This window comes from Lepisosteus platostomus, chromosome 18, assembly GCF_059453375.1.
Source record: "Lepisosteus platostomus isolate fLepPlt1 chromosome 18, fLepPlt1.hap1, whole genome shotgun sequence".
Taxonomy (NCBI): Eukaryota; Metazoa; Chordata; class Actinopteri; order Semionotiformes; family Lepisosteidae; genus Lepisosteus; species Lepisosteus platostomus.
This window is the reverse complement of record NC_142628.1, coordinates 13,389,935-13,412,229: the sequence shown is the minus strand read 5'-3', so window position 1 is coordinate 13,412,229 and position 22,295 is coordinate 13,389,935. Positions and strand designations below refer to the sequence as shown.

General features: G+C 47.4%; 1 protein-coding gene across 15 annotated transcripts in view; it reads left to right on the top strand.

Annotated features, from left to right (window-relative positions):
* Window positions 1-22,295, top strand: part of celf1 (cugbp, Elav-like family member 1) — a 57,874-nt gene that overhangs the window by 12,752 nt on the left and 22,827 nt on the right. For 7 of the 15 annotated variants that reach the window (XM_088611476.1, XM_088611480.1, XM_088611479.1 and 4 more), the window contains 2 exons: window positions 6,995-7,083; window positions 19,013-19,135. The exons of 2 other annotated variants lie outside the window; for them this stretch is intronic. In XM_088611476.1, the coding sequence (XP_088467602.1) occupies window positions 7,004-7,083; window positions 19,013-19,135 (203 nt within the window). In that variant the 5' untranslated portion in view covers window positions 6,995-7,003. Of the gene's footprint in view, window positions 1-6,994; window positions 7,084-19,012; window positions 19,136-21,194; window positions 21,564-22,295 lie in introns of those variants that run through there. 6 more of the 15 variants (XM_088611485.1, XM_088611484.1, XM_088611483.1 and 3 more) reach the window with 4 other exon arrangements.

Below are 22,295 nucleotides of genomic sequence, written 5' to 3'. Positions count from 1 at the left end.
TTGATGAGCGCATTTCAAAGCCCAGTGAAAGGAAAATATACACAATAACTTGTAAAACCTTTGCAAAAATTTAACATAAAAAATAGACAATTTCTAGGTATGCGCAGCGCCATATTGCAATAGTTGTGTGCAGCTCAGAACAAGGCAACAAAAACGCCCGGTGTTGTGAAGCAGCTCTATGACACTGTAAACAAGCAGGCTTGTGAATCCAGCTCTTTTAATCCAATGGAAATACTGCTCTTGACTCCGAGGCGGTTTTGCCAACAAATACTCCTTGTTAGCTCTGCATGCAGATCACATTTCTGCGGCGAAGTGTCTGCCGCACAACCTGTACTCATGTGATGCGATGTACCGGCGAACGAGTCATTACCGTGCCCGGCGAGTAGGAAAGAGGCCGCTTGTGGACGCCCGCAGTCGCCCGTGGCGAGAACAGCCAACCAACAGCAGTGACGGCTGTGCTGTACTTTCACGCAGTCCGCAGTTTGGCGCTCGATTTGAGATTTGTAGACTTTCTCTATACCGGCAGCGAAGTTACTTTGTGACCGAGATTCAATTACCGTTTAGAGAAACTGGGGCTGCTGTTCCCCTTTAAAAAAAAAAAACTTGCGATCCCTCCAAGCGTCGTTAACGTCCAAACGCCCCGGTATGTTCAGGCCCCTCAGAATCGTCCACCAAGCTTGAGGAGGTGAAGGAAACGGCCCAGAGGAGGAGCCCAGAGGTTCCAGCGGGAAGACAGCTTTGCTGACCCTCTGGCTTATCTGCCCACGGCAGGGCTGACATTGGAGAAACTGCAGCCAAGCAAGCATCTTTCATTTAAACCTAGATTTTCTTTCGAACCCCTCTTCTAAAAGGTATTTAAAATAAAAGGGATGAGTGGAAATCAAGCTGTCTTATCGAAAGGCACCTAAAATATACAGTGATTGCAAACCATTGCCATGGTAACCGTGTCGAAGCAGGGTGCGCAGTGCGTAGGTACATGTTTCTATAATTGTACAGTTAGTGTGGCAGTGTATTCCTGCCTGGAGAAAAGCTGTCTTTTGTACGCCAGTCTGGTCAGCATCTCAGAAGCTGGCTGAAAGGTCTGCGGCACACCAGGCAGCGTGGCCTTGCAGGGTGTGTAGTCTCTCGCTGTTGCTCTTTACGAGTGACAGACGGGGAAGGGTGCTGTCTTCTAAAGGCCATGCTCATGCTCAGCTGCGAGCAGTGCTGGTTGGTACAGTCGAAAGCTTTTCCGCTGCTGGACTGCTAGACCCCTATTGATCCAAGGTTAACACTCTCACTTGCTTGTGCTGGGAAGCCTTTTCTGTGCGTGACCTGAAAAGCTCGGTTCTCGGGGGGTTCTGCAACCCTGCCGTCTCGGTTGCCAACATAAGGACCATAAAAACGAGCGGAGGGCATTCAGCCCCTGTTAGGCTGTCAGTAAAAAAAAAAAGCAGTGGTACTGGGATATCAGAAGGCCAGGTGTGAGATTCAGACCTGTGCCTCCTCGTGTGTCTGTGAGCTGCTCACTGGTGGAGCTCACTTCCAGGGCCACAAGAGCTTAAGTGCACCAGATATTGGCCTGGCAGGACGAAGAGGAGGAGGTATTGAAAGGTCTTTTTGAGCCGGAAATGTTACATTGTCCGAGTGTGTTCTGGAATAGGAAATAGTAAGGTTTGTTTTTTTACCACTTATCCTGTAGCCAAGGTTAAAAGCTTAGTAATTCTGTTCAAACTTTTTTGTATACACCACTTTTCAGGGAAAGTACTGAATGTCAAAACCAATTTGGATACAAACATAAGTATATAACTCACTAGTTATCATTAGAAACTGTTTTCTTGAAACGTTTTTTTAATTATTGAAAGTAACTTGTGGTGGCTCTGTGGCTCAGGATCTGCGCCTGTGGCTGGAAGGTTGCCGGTTCGTATCCTGCGGCCGGCAGAGGAATCCTACTCTGTTGGGCCCCTGAGCAAGGCCCTTAACCCCAGCTGCTCCAGGGGTGCTGTATAAATGGCTGACCCTGTGCTCTGACCCCCAGCTTCTCTCCCTGTCTGTGTGTCTCATGGAGAACAAGCTGGGGAACTTGAAAAGCCAAATTCCTAATGCAAGGAATTGTATATGGCCAATAATCTTATCTTGTGACAAAACCAGTGAACCCAATCTAAATGAGCTGTTTGTAAGAATTTTAGTTTAAATTCAAATTAACTATATTTTGTAAGAACTCGAAAGTAGGCTGCAATTTAGGAGTTCTGACATTTACATATTTCCTTGGCTGAAATAATGCCCCCGAGATTGATCATCTACAAACAAAGAAGAATTTAAGCAAACTTTCAGGGCAGCGAAGATTAAAGCATGAAGCCTTCATCCAGTCTGCAGCTGCCAGGCCGAAAGTGAGTCGGTACTTCTAGTAATTATCACGTTGTGTAACATGGTTTTGATGCGAGTTTGTTTTTAGTTTTATGTGGGAATCTGTGTGGGGGTCTGCAGGGTGGAGGCATGTGTGAGTGATCTCTGGTGCTAGAGGAAGAATCAGCTGAAGCAGGAGCCCTGCCAGCACAGTGAGGTGTTCACTGTGTCAGGCTGTGCCACCAGAGGAATGCCAAGTTCAAATCCAGGGTTGCTAAAGGTTGTCAACTTAGGGGTTTGATAATGAGCTGAGAAGTATCAAGGGCGAAACCTGATTCAAATCTTAAGCTTCTCCCCAAAATTACAGGGCAGATATTTGTGTTTTAAGCACAGGCATTATATTTGTATTATACCAAGTGTTAAGTATTCTGAATTTCTTAGTGATTCTTGAAAGTTAAGTTTTTAAAAGAGGTCAACAACACACCCCTAAAAAGAAATTAACTTCCAGTTTTTTTGTTCTTCATTGAAGTCTAATTTGACTTTTAAACTAGTGTTGTCACCTTAATAAAGAGCTCCCCACTGTGACCTTGTTCAAATGCTGTTGGCTTGTTCTTTTATAAGACCGTGCTAAGGTGTTCTGCATTCACAATTCTGGGCTGTCCTTGGGTTATGAAGCTCAGGTATAATTCACATAATACTCAGTGTGATAAAGTTGAATTGGTGTTTGAGGCATCTTACTCTGTTGCTGTAGCATATGGGAGGAATTGATATGGGTGGACTAGATCACTTATTTTTGTATTGGCACCTTTTGATACAGGGCTTTCTCAAGGCACTTTATATAAATTATACAACAAAGTATACAGAATATACAGTAAAACCAGATATAGTTGAGATGTTAACAGAAATATATTAAGGATTAAAGGCCATCAAACACATTTTTAAGGTGAGTTTTAAAAACATTGACAGAACTTTTGTTTTTAGTATATTGTCAGAACTTGGTGTTGGCAATAGATGCCAAGAGCCTGTGCAGATTTTAGGGGGAATAAAAAAGGATAAAACAATTAAAAAAAATAAATTTGTAGTGAATTCATGTTTACTAACCCAAAATACTTAACTAATGACTATTATTAAATGAATATTTGTGTGCAATAGGAGTTAAGATTAATTAAGTGCAGCCTGTAGGCCTGAGTGTCTTGAACAATTGGAAGTTTGGTCAGCTGGGAATCTTTTTCCCGCCTTAGGCTTTTGCGGGGATGAGTATTGGCATCGGGGGTCTTTTTTTAGGAAAATGGTTGGAAATCTTTCTTGCAACTTTTTTTTTTTTAGCTCCAGTGCAAGCGTTCGATAGGTAATTTGACAGAATGATGTAGCAGAACAAGCGATTCATCAGGCTGCTGTTACTGGAAGCCTCGTTAAAAAGTCTCGGTGTTTTCACAAAGCTTTCGCTGTCATGGATGAAGACGGCTGTGACAGATGTACAAATAGATTTTTTTTTTTTAATCCAGCAGTGCTGTCCTACTTTTTTTGCTTCCAATGAGGAAATGCTGAATTGTCGATCACCGTGCGTTGCCGTTTCGAACCCTGTGCCGTTGCCACCAGATCGAGCGACTTGCACACTGTGAAGAGAAGGCAAGAGAAGATCACTTTATTGGCCATTTACAATTTCTTGCGTTAGGAATTTGTCTTTTCGCATACCCCAACCTGCTCTCCATGAGACGCACAGACAGGGAGAGAAGCTGGGGGTCAGAGCGCAGGGTCAGCCATTTATACGGCGCCCCTGGAGCAGCTGGGGTGAAGGGCCTTGCTCAGGGGCCCAACGGAGTAGGATTCCTCTGCCGGCCACGGGATACGAACCGGCAACCTCCCAGCCACAGGCTCAGATCCTGAGCCACAGAGCCCCCGCACCGCCCAGGAGAGCCTCCCTTGTGCAAGTCGCAAGTTCCGCTGTGCGTTAAAGGGGCAGGTGGGAGACATGTCGCTGTTGCAGGCGGTGCCACGCGCTAGCAGCCACCCAGAGAGTGAAGTCGAGGCTCCTCAAACCCAGGCCCCCCGTGCCGGCTGCCCCCTTAGAGCAGCCCTGTCACGGCTGGATAGTGCTCTGGCCCACACGTCTTATCCCTAATCTCTGCTCCCAGCCGGCACCTTGGGAGATCTTTTCTTTTACTGCACAGTTCCTCCGCAGTGCTTTTTGAAAACTATGGAGTAGTAAAAGTATGGTCAGCTCTGAGCTCATAGATTATCTCATGGGAGAGCGTGGAGTGGCTGGGGGAAGAGAGAGGTGCCGCTCCTTTACCTCGCAGTCAGGCAGCCTCATTTTCTGAGCGTCGCCCTGTTCTGCTGTTTCTGTTCTCCCCCCCCCTCCCAGCTCCTCTCTCCCTCCTCGGTTCTCCCTTTAAGCTGCCATCGGAGCCCCCAGTGCAGCTGGTGCCCCAGACTCTCTCCCGCAGATCCGCTAGCTTTGAGATCTGCATTATTTAATACGGCTCAGCCCCAGCCCTGCGCGGCCTCATGCAGAACTGCATGGCAGCTCTGCCTGTGTGGAGCACACAGCCATGCCGTATTCAAATTGCATGCATATAAAGGGCCCTTAACGCGGCAGTTCTCTTTTTGTAAGTGATTGTTTCAAAAGATCAGAGCAGAGCTGCAACTTCTATTCCATGCATGTTCTTGAATGTGACTATTAGTGTTTAAAAGTCCTCTTAAATCTTTTTTTTTTAACAGTGGCTCTGTGGTGCGCGTGCCCTTCTGCATGGCATAAATCTGTGGTGAAATCTACAGACTGAATGCCAGTGATGTTTTATTTGCCCAGTAATGATGTGATGACTTGTTAGTTTAGATAAAATCACAATTACATACCCACAAGCTTGTTGAAAGTCTCCAGCCCCTATAATTTTGTGTGATTGTGGTTATGGTTATAACTCTAGCATATCCATGTCTCCTGTTCCTTTCCACATGATGTGTGGTATGGTTTAGTTATGGATCGTCCTTGTCATAAGCTGTAGCTGCTTTTGCATTCTCCATTTTGCAGGTAGCTTTGCTTAACCATTAAGTGGGGTTTAATTGCACAATTAAATGGCTTACTTTGCAGAACCATCAGCGGATGGTAAAATGTTTTACATTTGCCTTAAGACGAAGCAGATTGCTTAACGTTTTGTAATGTCTGCTTCTGCATTGAACGTGAAACAGCCCTTTCATTCATTTTCTCACCCCTTCATCCAGTTCGGACTCGCGAGGGAGCCGGAGTCTATCCCAGCTAGCGGTGGGCACAGGGCGGGTTACATCCTGGACGGGACGCCAGTCCATTGCAGGGCAGGCGCAGGGACGCAAAAGCGTGCACGCTCACACCAGTGCCAGTTTTCCCAGACGCCAGTTAACCTACCTGCACGTCCTCGGGCTGTGGGTTTAAACCGGAACACCTAGGGGAAACTCATAAGTGCCGGGAGAACATGCAAACTCCACGCAGACAGCACCTCCGATAAGGGATTGAGCCCAGAGCCCTGGCTCTGCGAGAACCCCACTGTTCTGCCCCCTGAAACAATCCATTTTCCAGAAGAAATTCAGGGTCTTTTGTTGGATTTTTTTTTAATATTAACCCATGCAGAAAATCTGAAGCCTGCACAGAATACATGCACTGTTGGAACTGGGTGACCTTGACTGTTTGCTGAAGCCCACCCCAGCTCTGATCACAGAGTCAGAAATGCCCCGGGATGAACACCATCACACTCGCTCATCCGAGCAGGGGAACGGGTCCGCCTGTCCCATTGCTTACATCGCATAGCGTGCTAACGAGACAGCGGCCTATTAACTCCGTGATCCAGAAGCCCTTAAATGATTCCAGATTGCCAGACATTTGGCTTAATTTGGCTCGATTAAAATCTCCTTTCGGTGAGCACGAGACAACAGCGGCGGCGTTGGGTAGCTTCATCATGTTGTTCTGCAGTAATTTATTCGTTCCATTTAGCAACATTAGTGGACTTCTGAGATTTCCCTGTACATTTCAGAGGAGTGAAGGGGAAGTTCATATAGGCTTTTTTTGTATCCATCACATAATCCTGTTTTAGTTTTACTATGGCTAGACCCTCACTTTTTGAAACACTTTTGGCTGCCAGGAACCCCAAACTCCGCTGATCTATATATCCCCTGAATGTTTTTTGAAAGCCGGTGAAAGGAGTGTGGGGGGGAGGGGCTGGTGAAGGAGGGTGGGGGGGTGTAGCTCTTTGGTTTTTGCGAGCTCCACTCAGGCGTGCAGTGGACGCCTGCGCTCGGGGTCCTGATGTAGACACAGCTGCGAGACTGGGGCTGGAGCGGAGAGTTTCAGACAATAGCAGCATCGCCGAGCAGGTTAAAAGCATCAGCAGTCGCAGCGAGCAGACGGGGAGAGGGGGGGGAACTCTGGGGCAGCTTTTTGGGCGGCAGCGGCTTTCGGGAGGGGAGGGAAAGTCACACCAGCGAGAGGAAACGAACGCAAAAAAAACCAAGTGAGGCATCGGTTGTCGGATGTCTGGGGTTAAACCTTTAATGTGACGCCTTTTTTTTCTGTAAAAGAAGAAACGAGCGGCGGCAATATCCAGTACCGACGGGAGCGCTGTGTGCGTTAGAGGAGCTGTGGTTGCCTTTCTGTGTTCTCATAACCCCCCCCTCCCTCCTCTGTTTTGCGATCTCCTGCAAGGGTTTGGTGATGACAGCCTCCGCTGACAATTGTGATGTTAATCAGGTGGACAGAGTCTCGGGGGGCCTGGTTGTTGACGGTGAAAATGGGTGAGTGCATTTAAACAGTACTCCGTTAGATTTTTTTGTTTTAAGGCTGTTTTCAATTTAAAATTGTTGCCTTCCTTGGCGTTAAAAAAAAAAAATCGCCCCGTTTTGTTGGTATTGCACACCTGTTTTTATTCTGTGTATAGACTGAACAGCTGTTTGCTTCATGCTTTACAGATTTTCTGTAGCAGTTTCATTCCACTTGATCTCCGCTCTGTGTAGATGTGTGTGTGTGTGTGTGTATATATATAAACGGTTCACATCTCCTCCTTGTTTCTTTTTTAATTCTGCGCCTTGTGTTGCCAGTGCAGCGCGTAATTATTCGAAGGGTATGCTAGGATCTCCCGTATATTAGGACTTGCAAGTTGGTGAGCACTTGAAAGTTACTTTTGTACCCTGGCCTTCAGATTGTGTTGTCCCTGTCTTGCTTTAATGCGCAGTGTCCTGGAAGGAGTTACAAAGAGATTGTGATAAATGTCTGACTCCCGGCATTCGGAAAGGTCAGTGTGCACAGCGGATGTCTCCAGAATGCGGTGTTAATAGAGCCATTTAACATGGCCGAGGACACTCAGGGCAGGTAATAAGCTTTGTGGTACATGTGATGAGAATTTTATTTAAGCCATACATCACCTGGGGAGAGCGCGGGTGCGTGTTTTGCCCTGGCTTGCCGAGATGCTTGCTGCGGTGCCGCTCCTGGCGCTGTGCTGGCCAAGAGCGCATTGAAAAGCCACTGAGCGCCCCGGGAGAAGCGGTGATTTCCGCCGCGTCGCGTGCAGCAGCCCCGAGCGCGCGTGATGCCGAGCAGCCCAGGGATTCTGATATAATGCAGCGTTAACCTGGCAATCAAGCCGGGTCTCTCCCTGCCACTGCTTGAAACTCAAGCCTCTTGTTTACAGTAAGGCATGAGCAGTGCCTCTTCTGCACCGTAGTGCGACACCACTAAGAGGTTGTTCTAAATAAATAAAAGTCTGCTGATCCTGTTCTATGCAGTAATCTGTCTCTTACCACCTCTGGTTTGCCGTTTTTCAACATGTTGCCAAAGTTATAAGATGCCCGACTTGATTGGCCTGTTCGTGGTTTTTATTTTATTTTACAAAGGGAATTTCTTGTCTGTCTGGGCCTCCGTTTGACACCAGAATTGAAATCTGGCCTGCCCCTTAATAATAAAGATTTTGCGAATGCCTCGCCTGTTCCCTCTTTTTCCTAGGGCATCGAAGGGCGTCGCAGGGTTCCTCTGCAGTTATTTTTATGGGCCTGCAGGTTGAGGGGCTAGGTGGTGGAGTTTTGAGGGCCGGGAGGAGCACGTGTTCGGACTGGAGATGTCTTGACGGTCTCCATCTGCAGCAGGAGCCGAGTTACTGTTTCTAGGCAAAAGGTCATAAAGAGTTACGAGAACACATAAAAGGTTCAATGAGCTTGGCTAAAGCTGTGTGGTTTGTAAACGAGCCCTGGCAGATTTGTGTATAATGACAGAAAAGGAAACACTATAAACTTTTTTTTTTGTTACGCCAGGTCTGAGGTTTAAGCCGCGTGGTGAACTTGGCTGTGCCCCACCTGGGTGACGGGCGGCGAGCGGAGCACTAAGGCAGCACGCCGGAGTTGTGCGCGGCGCGCTGCAGGGCGACTGGTTTACACCCGGAGCCGGGTGCTTTGCGAATCGGACGCCGGGTGCTTTTTCGAAGCCGGCCCGCCCTGTAACGGGGGAGACGCTGCGCTCAGACACGCCTGCAGGGAGAGGCCAGGTGGCGGTGGGCCCCCAGAAGGGAGCTTTTGTTGTCGTCTGAGGGTTATGGCCTGGACAGACCGTGCAGTTTTTCTTTAAAAAAAAAGCTCATCTCCGAGAGAGAGAGAGAGAGCTGTGAGGCTGTCCCCTTGTCATTTCCCTTCTTGCTTAAACTGCGCCTTTTCTTCTTCCTTTCAAAGGGAGCGACTGCTGCCGCCCCAAGCCGCCGGGCTCCCGTGCGCCCGATTGTCGCGCTATTGTCCGCGGCCTGTTCGTTGTTGTGTCCGCGGTAAAGCGGCGCAATGTGCGTGGTCCTTGGGCGGGGGGGGGTGATGTATTGTCCCCTGATGGACGCATGAACACGGCGTTACCAGCTGCCGCGGAGAGGCCGCTCCCCCTCGCCCGTGCCCCGGCCTGGCTCCGGGTCCGGACGTGCCGTATCCTCTCCGCTCGGAGGCGTTCGTTCTGCCAGCCCCTGCCCACCCGTCCCCGAGCTTCGCCCGTGGGTCGTGTTGATTTACGGCTTGAATTCCGGTTCATTAGCTTGGCGCGCGCTTCGGGAGACGTTGCCGTGTGTTGGCAGGGGGCCGAGGAAGCTGGGTCCTGGGACCCCGGTGGAGGGTCGGGCCCTCGAGCTGATGAGACAGCAGATGAGCTCTCCCCTCCCGCCCGCGGCGCAGCAGGGCTGCAAGATTCGCCCTGAACCTCAGGCGCCACACAGGAAGTCTGTGAATACAGTGGACAAACAGCCAGGTGTGAAACTGCCACTTTATCTGCTGTAACAGGACGTCACAGTTCATTTCGCCTCATTGAACCGTGTTTTTTTTTGCTTCTGCATTACTAGATGAGGGGATGGGGATGGGGAGGGGTGTGCGTGTGTGTGTGTGTGTGGCAGTCTTCTAACTTATTTGAATTTTCAAAGCGAGTGTTTGCGAGTGGCTCAGCCTTGCGTGGCAAGTTAACATTCAGGGTTGGACAAAAGGTGCTATTTTTGTGTCATGCCGTGCCAGAGAAGTATTGTGACATTTGTGATTCAAGATGAAACCATTTTTTGCTACGACCCCCCCCCCACCTTATATATTTCCAGCGTTTGTCTCATCTCTGATTCACAGAAGATGTCCCTTGAGGCATTGCAGGTCTTGGTAAGACCTTTAAAGAAGATTACAGCCCTCTGGCTTTGTGTGTTTGGGTTGATCCGATAGCTCACAAAATATTTTCATTTGTTTATGCCATTAATTTGATGTAATGTCTTCATAAAAGGTGCCCCTGGAAGCAATAATGCTGACCCTGACTGAAGCTAATAACCCTGCTGTCCTTTCCAACGCGCTGGTGGTCGTGTGGATTAGTTGTGCTCCCTTGTGGATGCCTCTCTGTATTGTCCTCATTGCAACCCCTGGTCAGCTCCCCGCCTGTCTCAGGCTTGGTGAGGTTCTGGAAGACCACACCAGCTTGTCAAAGGTCATATTAGGTCACTTTGCCTTCTGAATATTTTGGGGGGGATGGGGTGTTCCCCGCTTCCCAAAGTCTCGGCCATCCTCTGCACTAGTGCATCTTGAAGCAGAAGAGATCTTGTTTGCAAAGTGTAAGCTTCGTGTTTCGCTCTCCGTTTTTGATCGGCACACCCCAACTACTCTTCTTATGCTGGATTAAGCTCGTGTTGAAATTCCAAATTGTGCCCTGTGTGCCTCAGTGCAAACTAAATGTTATTTCTTGCTGTGTTGGTGGGGGGGTAAGTTCTGGGGAGTGCTGTGAAAAATGCAGAGCATTTAAAGTGTGCTGCAAGGCGAAGGGATTGGGGAAGTGCTGGTGTGTGCCGCACACCCAGTTCCAGTTCAGTGCTTTATTGCCATCACTAGTTGCATGGGATTTGGTATTATAAACAATTTGGTAGAATTCAAAGATTTGAGAAGTCCATGCGATCAGGAGGGTGCAGTTGTCATGATGTCTTTCTGTCGAGCGGGTCGGGCGCCCCCTTGTAGCAGTGCACTCTGGTGCTCATCGGCGTCTCTGTGCTGACGCTGTGCTGCTCCGCGGGACAGAAACGGGCAGGGAGGCTGTCTCAGCTCAGCCTGGCGTCCTGCCAGCTGCTCCTTTAGTGCCCTGACGTCCAGGCCTTGGCTGTGAAGACGTGTGTCCAGCGTAGTGGTTTTTTTTACGCGTATACAGAGACAGATGGCAACTGTACATGCTGTGAAGATTATAAGTTTTCAATTGGTCTTGCCAATGAATCAGTATTGGACAGGGGGCGGTTGGTGGGGGGCAAAGCTAATTAGGATCCTTCAAACCGAACCCAGCTGTGAGTTACAGGCTTGTATACTTTCTTCCTCTATCGAAACTGCGGTACAGAATTTTACTTTTTTTTTTGCAACCTGCTGTTTTCTGCCAGATGGATAGGCTCTGAATCCCCCCCCCACACACACCTCCAGCCATCACCACCAGGTGATTTGCAATTCAAAATATGTGATGCCAGTGGCAGTCATGTTAGGGTGTGGTACACAGCGAATGCGAAAGGAGAGAGAAGCTCAGACCTCTTGGCGTGGAGCTGTAATTATCAATGGTTCTGTGTGCCAGTGTACAATTCCTATCACTTTCTGTGAAGGGAAAATAGCAGCATTCCAAGAACAATACATTCTTGCCTGTTAGTCTGTACTGTTCCCTGCTAGTCTAATAATGGCTCTTTTCTTTCTTTTAAGAGAAGCATAGCTTGTGCTTTGAATTAACTGTTTAATAGCAGGATTCCGTTCATTCATTCTTTTGAACGATCAGTGATTCAAATACTCCCCCCACTCTTTCATATCTCATAGGACTGAATTGTAGGAGTGTGCGCTTTGTGTAAAATTTCCATAATCTTCAGTCACAGGAGAGAGATTGGCATGTAACATTTAATCACGCAGCGTCCTTGGGAAGAAAAAAAAACAAAGCGTGCAGCCTGTAGTTTGAGTTTGTAGTTTGATTGATCGGAGCTGCACACCACCAAATGCCATGAAAGCTCATTGAATCTTGAGGGTAATGGGTGTTGGTGGCATCCTATATATTGTTTTTCGGAGTGTGTAAAGAACTGCAAAAAAAAAAACCCCACCTTTTTTTATTGCAGCACCGCACCAGTAGGTTTCGAATGGGCTCCACTTGCTTTTGTATTTGCCCGCTAGTGAGAGCCTCGGTCCAGCTGAGCCAAGGGAGGAGAAGGCATTCCGGTTCAGCAGCAGGCCTCTGCCGGGCTCGGGCACCATGTGATCCAGGGCGCTGGCTAGCCTAAGCGTTAGAGAGACAGCTGGTCGCTGTCGAGGAGGACAGTTCAAGTTCGTGGGGAATAAGATATTTTCCTGTTTTCATGCACGTTGTTGGTGTAGATGTTGCTTGTAGCCGTTAATCATGCGAGACACCAGTGGAGAGCTGTTAGCTTTCCCTGTGCACTGCCCTGACTGCGTATATATCAATAATTTATATTGCATCCTGTCAGAAATGGGCGATGTGAAATGCAGTAGGTTTCGTGGCGAGATACGCGTGTTTTATGTACGAAAGCTGGTGAGGGATAATTTTACTTATGAATCTGTAGTTGGCGATCTCCAGCACAAGAACACCTTTCTCCTTTCTGTATTGGAGGAGGGGGTGTCAGAAAAATTGGTTGCAATCCCAGTCAGCTGGTGCTGCTGTTGCCTCTTGATACCTCTTGTCTGTAACATCAATACAAAGACGAACAGTTTTGAGTATAAACTTCTGGACCATCGCATGGGAGCTACTGGTTTCATTGCTCACTAAATTACTATTCATTAAAGCCACAGACACTTGATGTATAGAACTGCAGGCTTATGGCTTGGCTTGAACACTGCTGAGCACAGATGCACTTTACTGGAGGACTGACATGTTGCTTGAAGAAATACTTAATAGAATATTGACCGGACGGCAGATTCACCTTAAGATGTCCAAAAAACGTTGTTTTTAATAAACTTGGAAGTTTAAAAAATGTACAACCATTCATCTGTTTTGGTTGGTGTGTTTTAATATATTGCCCTTAGTCGCAATGCTCTCTTGCCCCTGTCCCAAAAAAATCAAAACTGCAATGAAAACCATCAGAGGTTTCAATTTCGCGTTTCGCAGTTTGTGAAGGTGGTATGTGTGCAGCATCTGAAATGTAAGATGGCTTTCTTGTCTACTCTGAAACTTCCCTGCTCGAGACCACTTTCCCTCTCGCAGCGTCTGCCCTGCTTCAGGGTGCACTTCACAGTAGCCAAAAATAACACTTAGATTCTTTTCCAGCACGCTTAAAATTAAGAGGAATATATATTTTTGCCTGTGCTGTATGCGAGCTACTAAAAGTAGCTGATATGAAGGCTACGATGCATTTGTTTTAGTACCTCAATGTGACTTGTTTGCTTCCTTTCTGGGAAGGAAACCTTTTTAGTAACACTGGATCTCCTGTGAACTTCTCGTCTTTAACACCGAGTTAGGGTTTTGCACATCTACCCTTAACGTCTGCCCAAACACAAGTGGGGCGTTCGATCTGTCCTGTGCTCTGATCTCGTCGAGCAGGAGCAGGGCCTCTTGCCTGCAGCGTAGAAGGATGCAGACACTTGAATGTGCGGAAACACTCGGGACGCAGATTTTTTTTTTTAAACGTTTGCGTTGATCCAAGAGGCGCATCAAACATGGAGAGAGGGATGCAGTCTAGAAACCATACGCTTTGACCCCTTGTCCTTTAGTAACTTTTTTTAAAAAGACTTATGGAAATCTGAAACGGTATCCCTAGCTAACCATGACGATGAAGCCGATACTCGTTTCTTTCAAGGGACGACTCGGATCACCAGGTTACCAGCAGCCGAGGCATCTAGATGGGCCCCTCTTGCATATCCCTCCCAGTGTAAGGGCCTTTTCGGTCTGTTTGTCACGTTTAAGCTGGGTGATGCCGTTAAGCTGCGAAGGCTGCACAGGAGGCTGCAAAATGGGTTCCTGTGAAAGTTGTTCTTGGCGTGTTACTGTACGTGGTTTCGTTTAGCATTTTCTCTTCCTGCTTTCAGCTGCACCCATGCGGTGAAGGCCGTATTGAAAATGGTGAGCCTTCTCGCGTGGACCTGGTATTTGCATGCACTGGGCCGGGAGGGGTACTTGGTCTCGATGCCCGCGGGGGCACAAACGCCTGCCGCCGCAACTGTGGCAACTGCACGGCGCTGTCAGGGGAATGGGCAGGCCGGCCCCTTTTATGAAGGGCAACTGCTGTTATCTCCGGTTCATGCATGAAGATGCAGTGAAGGAACCCCCCACCCCCACCCCCTGCAAAAGTGGGTGGCGGTTCTCAGAAGTGTAGCTGAAAACGGTTTCGGAGTTCGTGTGCTGTACTTGCTGTGCAGGTTAGGTGTGTTTTCCACTCCCTCCGATGTACCTCTCTGTGGTGTGGTTTTAATTAAACCTGCCTCCTTACCTGATCTCTGGAGGCTCCAGTGTTTTCTGACCTCTACTGCCTTTCCTTCCAGCTGTGTTACTATAAGAATGCCACCTTCTTGCGCCGACCTCCTCCTCCTCAGCATGTGAATGGCCTGGATGCTGGTTTCTGTTAGAGGACAGGATTGGCGAGAGAGCGGAGTAGCTCTGAGCCCAGATGAGCTGTGTGTATTGAAGAGAGGTGCAGGAGAAGAGGAGAACTCAAGGTTACGTCCACCTTAAGTAGGGCATATTACTCTGCCTGAACAGGAGAAATAACACTGCTCAGCGTAACGATCTGTGGGTTTTGCCAGAGACGAGCAGAGCAGACAGGAGGATTCTGTTGCACTGATGGTTGTGCTTTCATTGCCCTGGTGCTTGTTAGCTGTAATTTGTGTACGTTGTTTACAGTGCTGCTCTAGTTTCTCCAGTAGTGTTACAAAAATTCAGTTGCCAAGAGAATATGGAGTACTTAGTAGCCTTTTCACGTCTGAAAATACCCCTGCCCGTGTGATTTTGCCATGTTTGAGTGCATTACAGATGGAGTACTAGTACACAGAAGGGAAGAGGCCTTCATTGGATCATACTAGGATATAAAAATATACCCGACTGGGTCTTAAATTCTAGTGATTTTTTTAAGGTGAAACAAGATGCTCCTGTTGTAGAGCCTGTAGGAATAGTATTGGGAAGGTTTATCATCAGTCTGTATTATTTTTGTTGTAAGGGACTTTTTTCAAGCGTTCATTTGATTTAATTGATGGTACGCTGCACAGATAAGTGTTTCTGTGTCAGTCTTCTTTCAGCCATAGCCAGTTTATAGATAATCTCGCCCTTTTTTTGTACCCCCTCTGACTCGGAGAGCTGCTGCTGCGTTTGACAGTTATGTTAAGGCACCTCTTGGCTTTGGAAGATTGTGATTAACTCGATAACTTCAAAGTTACTCTTTTAATGTTGTGCAGCGTCTTTCCAGTTCACAGGTGCAACATCTGAAAGATCTTTCCAAATTCACGTTTGTTCACATAAGCTTGTAACTGTTCAATGAAGTCTGGTAAAAAAAAAAAAAGAGGAATTAAGCACTAAGTGGGCTAGCAAAGCATGTCAATGAAGCGCAGAAATTATTTGTTTCTGATAAACATCTGTTTCCGTGGCTGTCGGTTGGAACTTGGTCAAATACCAGCACAGTGATCCCAGTTTGTCTAGGGGGTGTGTGCCTTTTTGATGAACCTGGTGCTGGTGTACGTACGTGTTGAGGCCTTCATTAATAGCCAGGCGTGTACCTTCGTGATTTATGGATCAGGTTTGATCAAGAGCTGCGTTGGCTGAATTCTGTCCTCTCTTGACATGCTGGCAAAGGTATGGGTTCTTACCTTTTACAGGCGCTCCGTAAGCAGTTTCTAGGCCTTGATATCCAATACAAGCAAGGTAGTTTTATATTTCTCTTCAATTTAAAAATAATCCCAGAACTGAGGGGATACTGTGAGACAGTCGTAGCTCATTGTGGCAGGTATTTTTGTGTTACGGATATTACAGATGCAGATGAGTTGTTGTTTTTCCCACCTTGGTGTGCAAATGATTAATGCCGTGTTGCTGCAGCGAGTGCTAAGTTCATAAAAGCAATAAAACCTAATTGTTTTATTTGGAAAGCTAAAGTCACGGTAGGCATTTATATTGCTTTGTTTTTCCCCCCTTCTGTTCCGCTTGCTCACTCCTGTGGTGATCGCTCCCTAGTTTGGGACACAGCTGTTCCTCTTGCGTGGAGCTGTGGGGCTCCAGGTCACCCAATCAGGCTGAACTTACTTTGAGAAATTCAAGGTACTGCTTTCTCCCAACTTAGTTATTTTTTTCCCCCCCGATAAATGAAGTAAATAAGATTCTGTAGCAAACTACGGTGAGCCCCCCTGCCAAATCCGCAGGTTTTGGAGAGCAGGGTTTTTTTTCCCCTCGCTGCAAGTTCTTTGACAAATGGCCCCTCACAGCCCGAAGCACTGAATCTGAAAATGCTTTTGAGCTGAATAATAGCTGCCTCAGCGAGGAGCCTTGCAAACCCAGATATTCTTTAAAAAAAAATAAAATTCCCTTTCTTCACATGTAACAATAACACATGCCTTTGCTTCACAGCTGTCTTGTTAAAAAGGGTATTGAATTCACTAATGAGGTTTATCTGGGGGTCCCAGTGGATGTTTCCTGAAAGGAATCTGTGTCGGGCTTGTAACATCGTGACCACAGCGCCAGTTGGTTATCGTTATCTTCATCTAATTCTTTCCCATCCTGCAGCTTAGAGTTGTTTATTGGAAGTGTTGTTTTCCTTGCCTCTTACCATCAGCCCTCAGATGACTTGGCTTTATTTAAACACGGATGGAGACTCGCTGGAAGTTTGGTCAGCAGTTCTGTCCAGCACTCGGGAGGTGCTCAACGATCTTCCCTTAGAGGAATGGGGTTTAAAACCTCGCACACAGCGCGAGCTGCCGAGCCTGTGGTATTTTGAAGGAGGAACGACAGACGCGAAGCTTCTCCAGCTCCGCTGTGTGGGTGCGGATGTATGCTTTAAATGCCTTCGGGATGGAAGCCCGGTTTGAGAGGCAGAAATGAGGCATCGCAAGTAAAAGGGTGGTGACTTCATGAGCACCAGCTGCCTGGAGAAGCACCTCAACCCCCTGCAGCTTTGCTGCTACACGCTAGCAGCATGTTTAATGAAGCAGGACCGGGCTTCGCTGCCGATTAAACAGGTTTGACGAGTAAATATTTCAATGATCTTCAGAGACGCTTTGCATCAAGTAAGATGCCTCCAGGATCTTTTGGGAAGTGCAGTGCGCCAGGATCCGCCAATGCCCTGAAGTGCTGCAGCTTTCAGGCTTTGCGACAACGAGTGAAACAGTGTTTTTTTTTTCCCCCCTCTCTTAATGAGTGTCCGGTGCTGCTTCCCTAACATGTGACTCTCATCTGTTTTGCGTTGTCCCCCAGCCTGTCTGAGCCATTTGAACTGATCTTGTGCAGCCAGGATCTGTGCTGCATTAAAATGGCAAACATCTTTAATGACTTAAGGTTTTGGTGAGAAATGAGTAAGACCAAGGTGTAGGTCTACAGAACCTTTAATTTTTTAGCATGAAAACAAGGCATTCCAAAGGTTAACAAGATTAAGTGTTTTTTTTTTACTAGCTTATACATCTTATTTTAGTCTCTTCCTAATGCATTTGCACAAAAGTAATGATGTGTAGCTTAATGCACTCTGTTTAAAGGGTTATGCTCTGAGGGTTATGCCACCTGCTGGTTGTACAGAAAAACTGTTCCCCGGCACTGAGCAGTCTTGGAGCAACCCAGGGCATTTGGCATCTCTACAAACTGACACATCTGCCAGCTCTGTGCGATTGCTCAGCCTTGCCCACTAGGGGCGACACGCAGACCCCCGAGAATACCAGTTAATCGCAGAGAGTCAACAATCTGTCACCCTGAAAACCTTCCAAATCCTTTACTTCCTGAAGTTTTATTGTAGTTTAGCCCGCTTGCAGTCAGGCAGCATTGGCAGGGAGAGTTCCAGCTGTCGATCTGCTCGGCGCTTCCTAGACGGGACGCGAGGCTGTTGGTTAAGTTGCTGACTTGTGTGTTTAGCAAACTTAAGTGAAGTGAGCTTATAAAATGTGTATGTCTTTAATGGCCGTGTTCGCAGTCGCAGACTCCGCTGTGGCCAAGTAGAGCTGTGTGCTGATGCCTTGATGGCGCCTCGAAAACGAAGAGGGGCGCTCCGGTTCCGTTCTTCAGCGAGCGTCGCTTGAGCTCTTTAACAGATGACCGCCTCCGGCCCCTGCAGGGCCTGCGGTACAGCAGGACATGTTTTTCCCCCCAAGGCAGGGTCTCCGGCTAACGTTCTGGAAACCAGCCCAAAGTGCGACGTGCCCTGCCCGGGCTCCAGAATGCAGTGGGGGGCCGTTCCTGTTTGAGCAGATTGGCAACTGCCAGGCCAAAACCCGTGGCAGGAGTTTACGAGCTACAGAGGGGACCCTAGTCTTTTTCGTCGTCGTTGTTGTTGTTCTGTCCTGCCTGCTCACAGGCCCCTGTGTTCATTTGCACAAGCTGCGTGCTGTGAAGCAGCGCAGAAGTTTCTGGTTCTTTCCAGAAAGTGAGAAGGGGAAGTGTTTTCACTAGTGTGATGATGATGACGGGCGGGGGGTGTCGTCGGCTTTTCACCACACGGGCCTCGCGTTGTGGGCTCGGCCCGTTTACGGTCCGGCGTTCCCAAACCGTGCGGTCGGAGAGCTCTTGTTCTGAAACGCAAGCCTCTTTCCGTGTAAGGCGCCCTGAAAAGGCGTAAAGGGGGGCGTCGCGTGTGAACTGGAGCCTGTCTCCACGCGTCTCGAGTTGAAGAATGGGTGAGGTGTCGGATAAGACGTCCCAGGGGGGATTTTTTGTTTTTTACCCCCACGGTCCTTTGTGATTCGGCCAATGTCGCGGCAGCTGGAGGGCGCGTCGGGCTTTTCGCGCTGACCTGTCTGTTTTTGGAGCCCGGGCCCTCGCGCTCGTCGTCGGCCCCGGCGCGCCGGATAATTCGCCTCCGGAAAAAATGAAGCGCGCGCAGCTGATGTTTATTGGGTTGGACCCACGCCATAGCCATCTCACATCACTTAAACACCTATACATTCCCACAGACACGGTGTACATATAGAGCAGGAGATCAGAAGTGTGATTGACATGAGTTAGGAAGCCTGCCTTGTGAAGTTTTGTTTTTAAAAAAAGTGCCTTCTGTTGTTTTAATTGTTTTAAGTCTTAATTGCTGTTTCGTGATATTATATGTTTTTGTAGTGATTGTCAAAGGCACTGGATGGATAGCGTCGACCCTGACGTCCTGTATCTGTCCACGGAGCAGCACGGGCAGCCACAGTGTGAGCTTACCCATACTGCCCTGGAGGTCCCTGCCCTGGGGGGGTAAGAACCAGCTTCGTCTCTCCACCACACTTTCACCTCCCGGCCTCCTGTCCCAGGGCCCCCTGGGTGGCCCAGGAAGGCGGCGCCTTACCGCCGTGGCATGGTCTGGGGTGGGCTACATCGGGATTATCGCCACCTGCTCCTGACTTGGCGGCGCAGGGGACTCGGGTTCAAATCCCAGCAGGCCTGCAGCTTAGCGCACCCCATGTCGGTTTGCTTTAATTTTATTTCTCAACTTCCCCTTGAGATACTGTAAATGTTCTTCTGCATTTGCCCCGTATTTGGATTTTCCTTGGGGTGTGTGTGTGTGTGTGTGTGTTTTCTTTTGTCTGACTGCTGAGCTTGCGTGTTTTCTTTACACCGATCTGTGGAGGGAGTTTGGAGAATAAGAATAACAGGGAATGAAGAGTAACAGCAGACCTGTAAAGGGAAAAGGTGTAATGAAACCTGTTTTATTTATTCTTCATACAGTTCACCCTTTTCAAATGTTTAATGCAGACAAGCGTCCCTTAAAATGAGCCAAAAGGTTGTTGGGCTGTCTGTTGCCTGATGAGATTAAAGTTTTTTCCATGTCTTTTATTAAATCTCTGCCTGTCTGCCCCTTTTCTCTGCACAGGCCGTAGCAAATGACAGGCAATTTTTTTAGTGCTACAGGGGTCGCTTGTCACCTATTACAAAGGTTTGCGATTTTACAGACAAATTTGACATGTATATTGGCTGAAAAAAGTAGCACATAACTCATAGAACTGCCCTGATGTTAAGTGTCCCTGCATCTATGCAATTGCTGAACCTGAGGCCGCTGCTGCTGGAGATGATCCACACTCTGCTTTCTGAATGACCCGATCACCAGAGCGTTTCGAGAAGATGGCACATGGGTGTAGTCAGGCTGCCACCTTGAAGAAGGTGTAAGACTGAAACCAGTTGAGACAGGCAGCTAACACACACTATTAAGGTTTTCTGTGAGGGGCCTGTGTAGGTATCGGAACAATTTAACGGACAGTTGCAGAAATGCACTGCCCTGAAAAGCAAATTTAAACCACAAGTCCTTCTTGGACAAAACTGTGCCGTTTGATTGAATACAGAATCATGACTGGTGTTGATCTGTTGGCAATCAGACAGCGGCTTTCTACTGTACATTCTATTGCAGTTTGATGGGCTACTCTCACATCAGTAGGTTCCTGAGTTTCCTATTGAGTCCTTTTTAGAAGGACTTTGAACAAAATATCTCAATTTTAAAAATTGTAGTTCCCGCCCCAAAGGCGGAAATGTTCAGTTTCTCTGGAATTTGCTTTTTCAAAGTCTTTGATCTTTGACCCTTAAACCTGTCACGTTTATACCATTAAGAATCAGAATCCCTTAAAAGCACAGCACTGCCACAGTTGTAGCTCATGGAATGTGGTCCATGATTGTTTGAATCGTCCACTTACACTGTACAGAAGAATTGTGTGTGTTCAGAAGTAGATGCTGCCAACTAAAGCATTGCAAGTTTGTAGGAAGCTGCTGAGAGTAGTTCTATGTCTCATTCTTCCATCTGAATTTTAACATTTTCTTTTAAAGAAATTGCACATAAAAAGGTAAGTTTAGGCAGTGGTCTAGGCTGTTTTTGTCAGAAATAAAAGCCATAGAAAAGCATCAGGTATAAAAAGAAATAAAATTAATCCCAGGATGTGTACACAGGTCAGCAACATTTTAATTTTTTTTTGCCTGTGTGGTGAATGTCCTTTGGCAGTCAGTGCCTCAGCATGACCAGTGCCATGTGACCCCACTGTCCCACAGCCCAGCCCCGATGAAGAACAACAGGGCTCTGCTGATGGCTGTGTGATTGTCTGTGGCGCGGAGCATTAGCACAGGATTATCAAACCCCTCACAGTCTTCATTCATTCTGGGATGTCACACGCTCTTATCAACATCAATCTGACACGTGATGCATCAGTATTGCTTCGGTGGTAGAAACGCTCACAAAAAGACTAAAGCACATCAGCACTTTCCTTTGTAGACTCGTGCGAAACCGCATTTTAAGGCTGGCATCCCCCTGATAATCTGCTACAAATTTGGGAAGGGAGGTTTTGTCCTCCCAGTCCGAAGTTTACTGTTGTGTCTTGCACTTGTTTTTTTGTTGTTGTTTTTTTCTCCCATTCGCCTCCATGTTTTCCTTTATGCAAGTTTTTAATCTGAAAGTGTTGGGAGTGATCGTACAGATTGTGGGTTTTTAGTCTCTATTTTTTTTTTGGCTGTGCATTTTCTCCCCCCCTTACTGTAGATCAGCATTAAGGGTTGCTGCTTCGTAAATATATATTTTTTTAGACTTGAGAAGAGTGTTCGGTTTTGTTTGAGAGTGGGTTTTGGTGTTGAGAAAAATGAGTTCTTTCAAACTGGATTTCCTGCCTGAGATGATGGTGGATCACTGTAATCTAAACGCTAGTCCTGTGTAAGTACTCATCCAGCCTTTTCTCATTGTCAGTGAGTAAGCAGTGTACAACCATATAACCAAGCAGTATATAATCAGACTGTACTGGGATTTGTGCAACTGTATCTAATGTATAAAAGCATGAACTGTATTGTGAACATTTTGTGTTAACCTCACATTTCTGGCAGTAAAGGGTTGTCTTGAGGCTTTCTGGAGTGGGCAGGAGCTTTTTTTAATGTAACTAACTGGTCCACATTCCTTTTGTGAAAGAGTTTGCATTTTAAGTGCGGAGTCTGAGGTCTTAAACAGTGCGGACCTTGTTTTCGTTTGATCTCGGTAGATTTATCAACCGCACCGGGAATGGTCTCTTTCCCTGTCTTTTTGTGGGAATGGTTATACTTTGTGGGAATTGGATCTTGAGTGGCAGGGCGGAGGGTGACCTGCCTGGTGGTTTAAATGAGCACATGGCCTGTTTGGAAGTGAGTAATGTGCTGCAGCTCACGTCCCGAGCTTTGTGGTGCAGTCCTGTTACACTGAAGACATGAGGCTTCCTGCTGAGAATTAAAACGACTTTGAAATTTATCCTGATGAATTGAAGGGGATGGGGGGGAAAAAGCACGTCGTACGATTTGTTGAAATTGGACTTGCAGAAATCCCCTTCTTTTTTAATAAAATAAGTGTCAGGCAGGTAAGACTGCCTTGCAAGACATTAGCAGAATTTTAATTTTGCTGAAAGAAAGGTCAGTGTGTTCT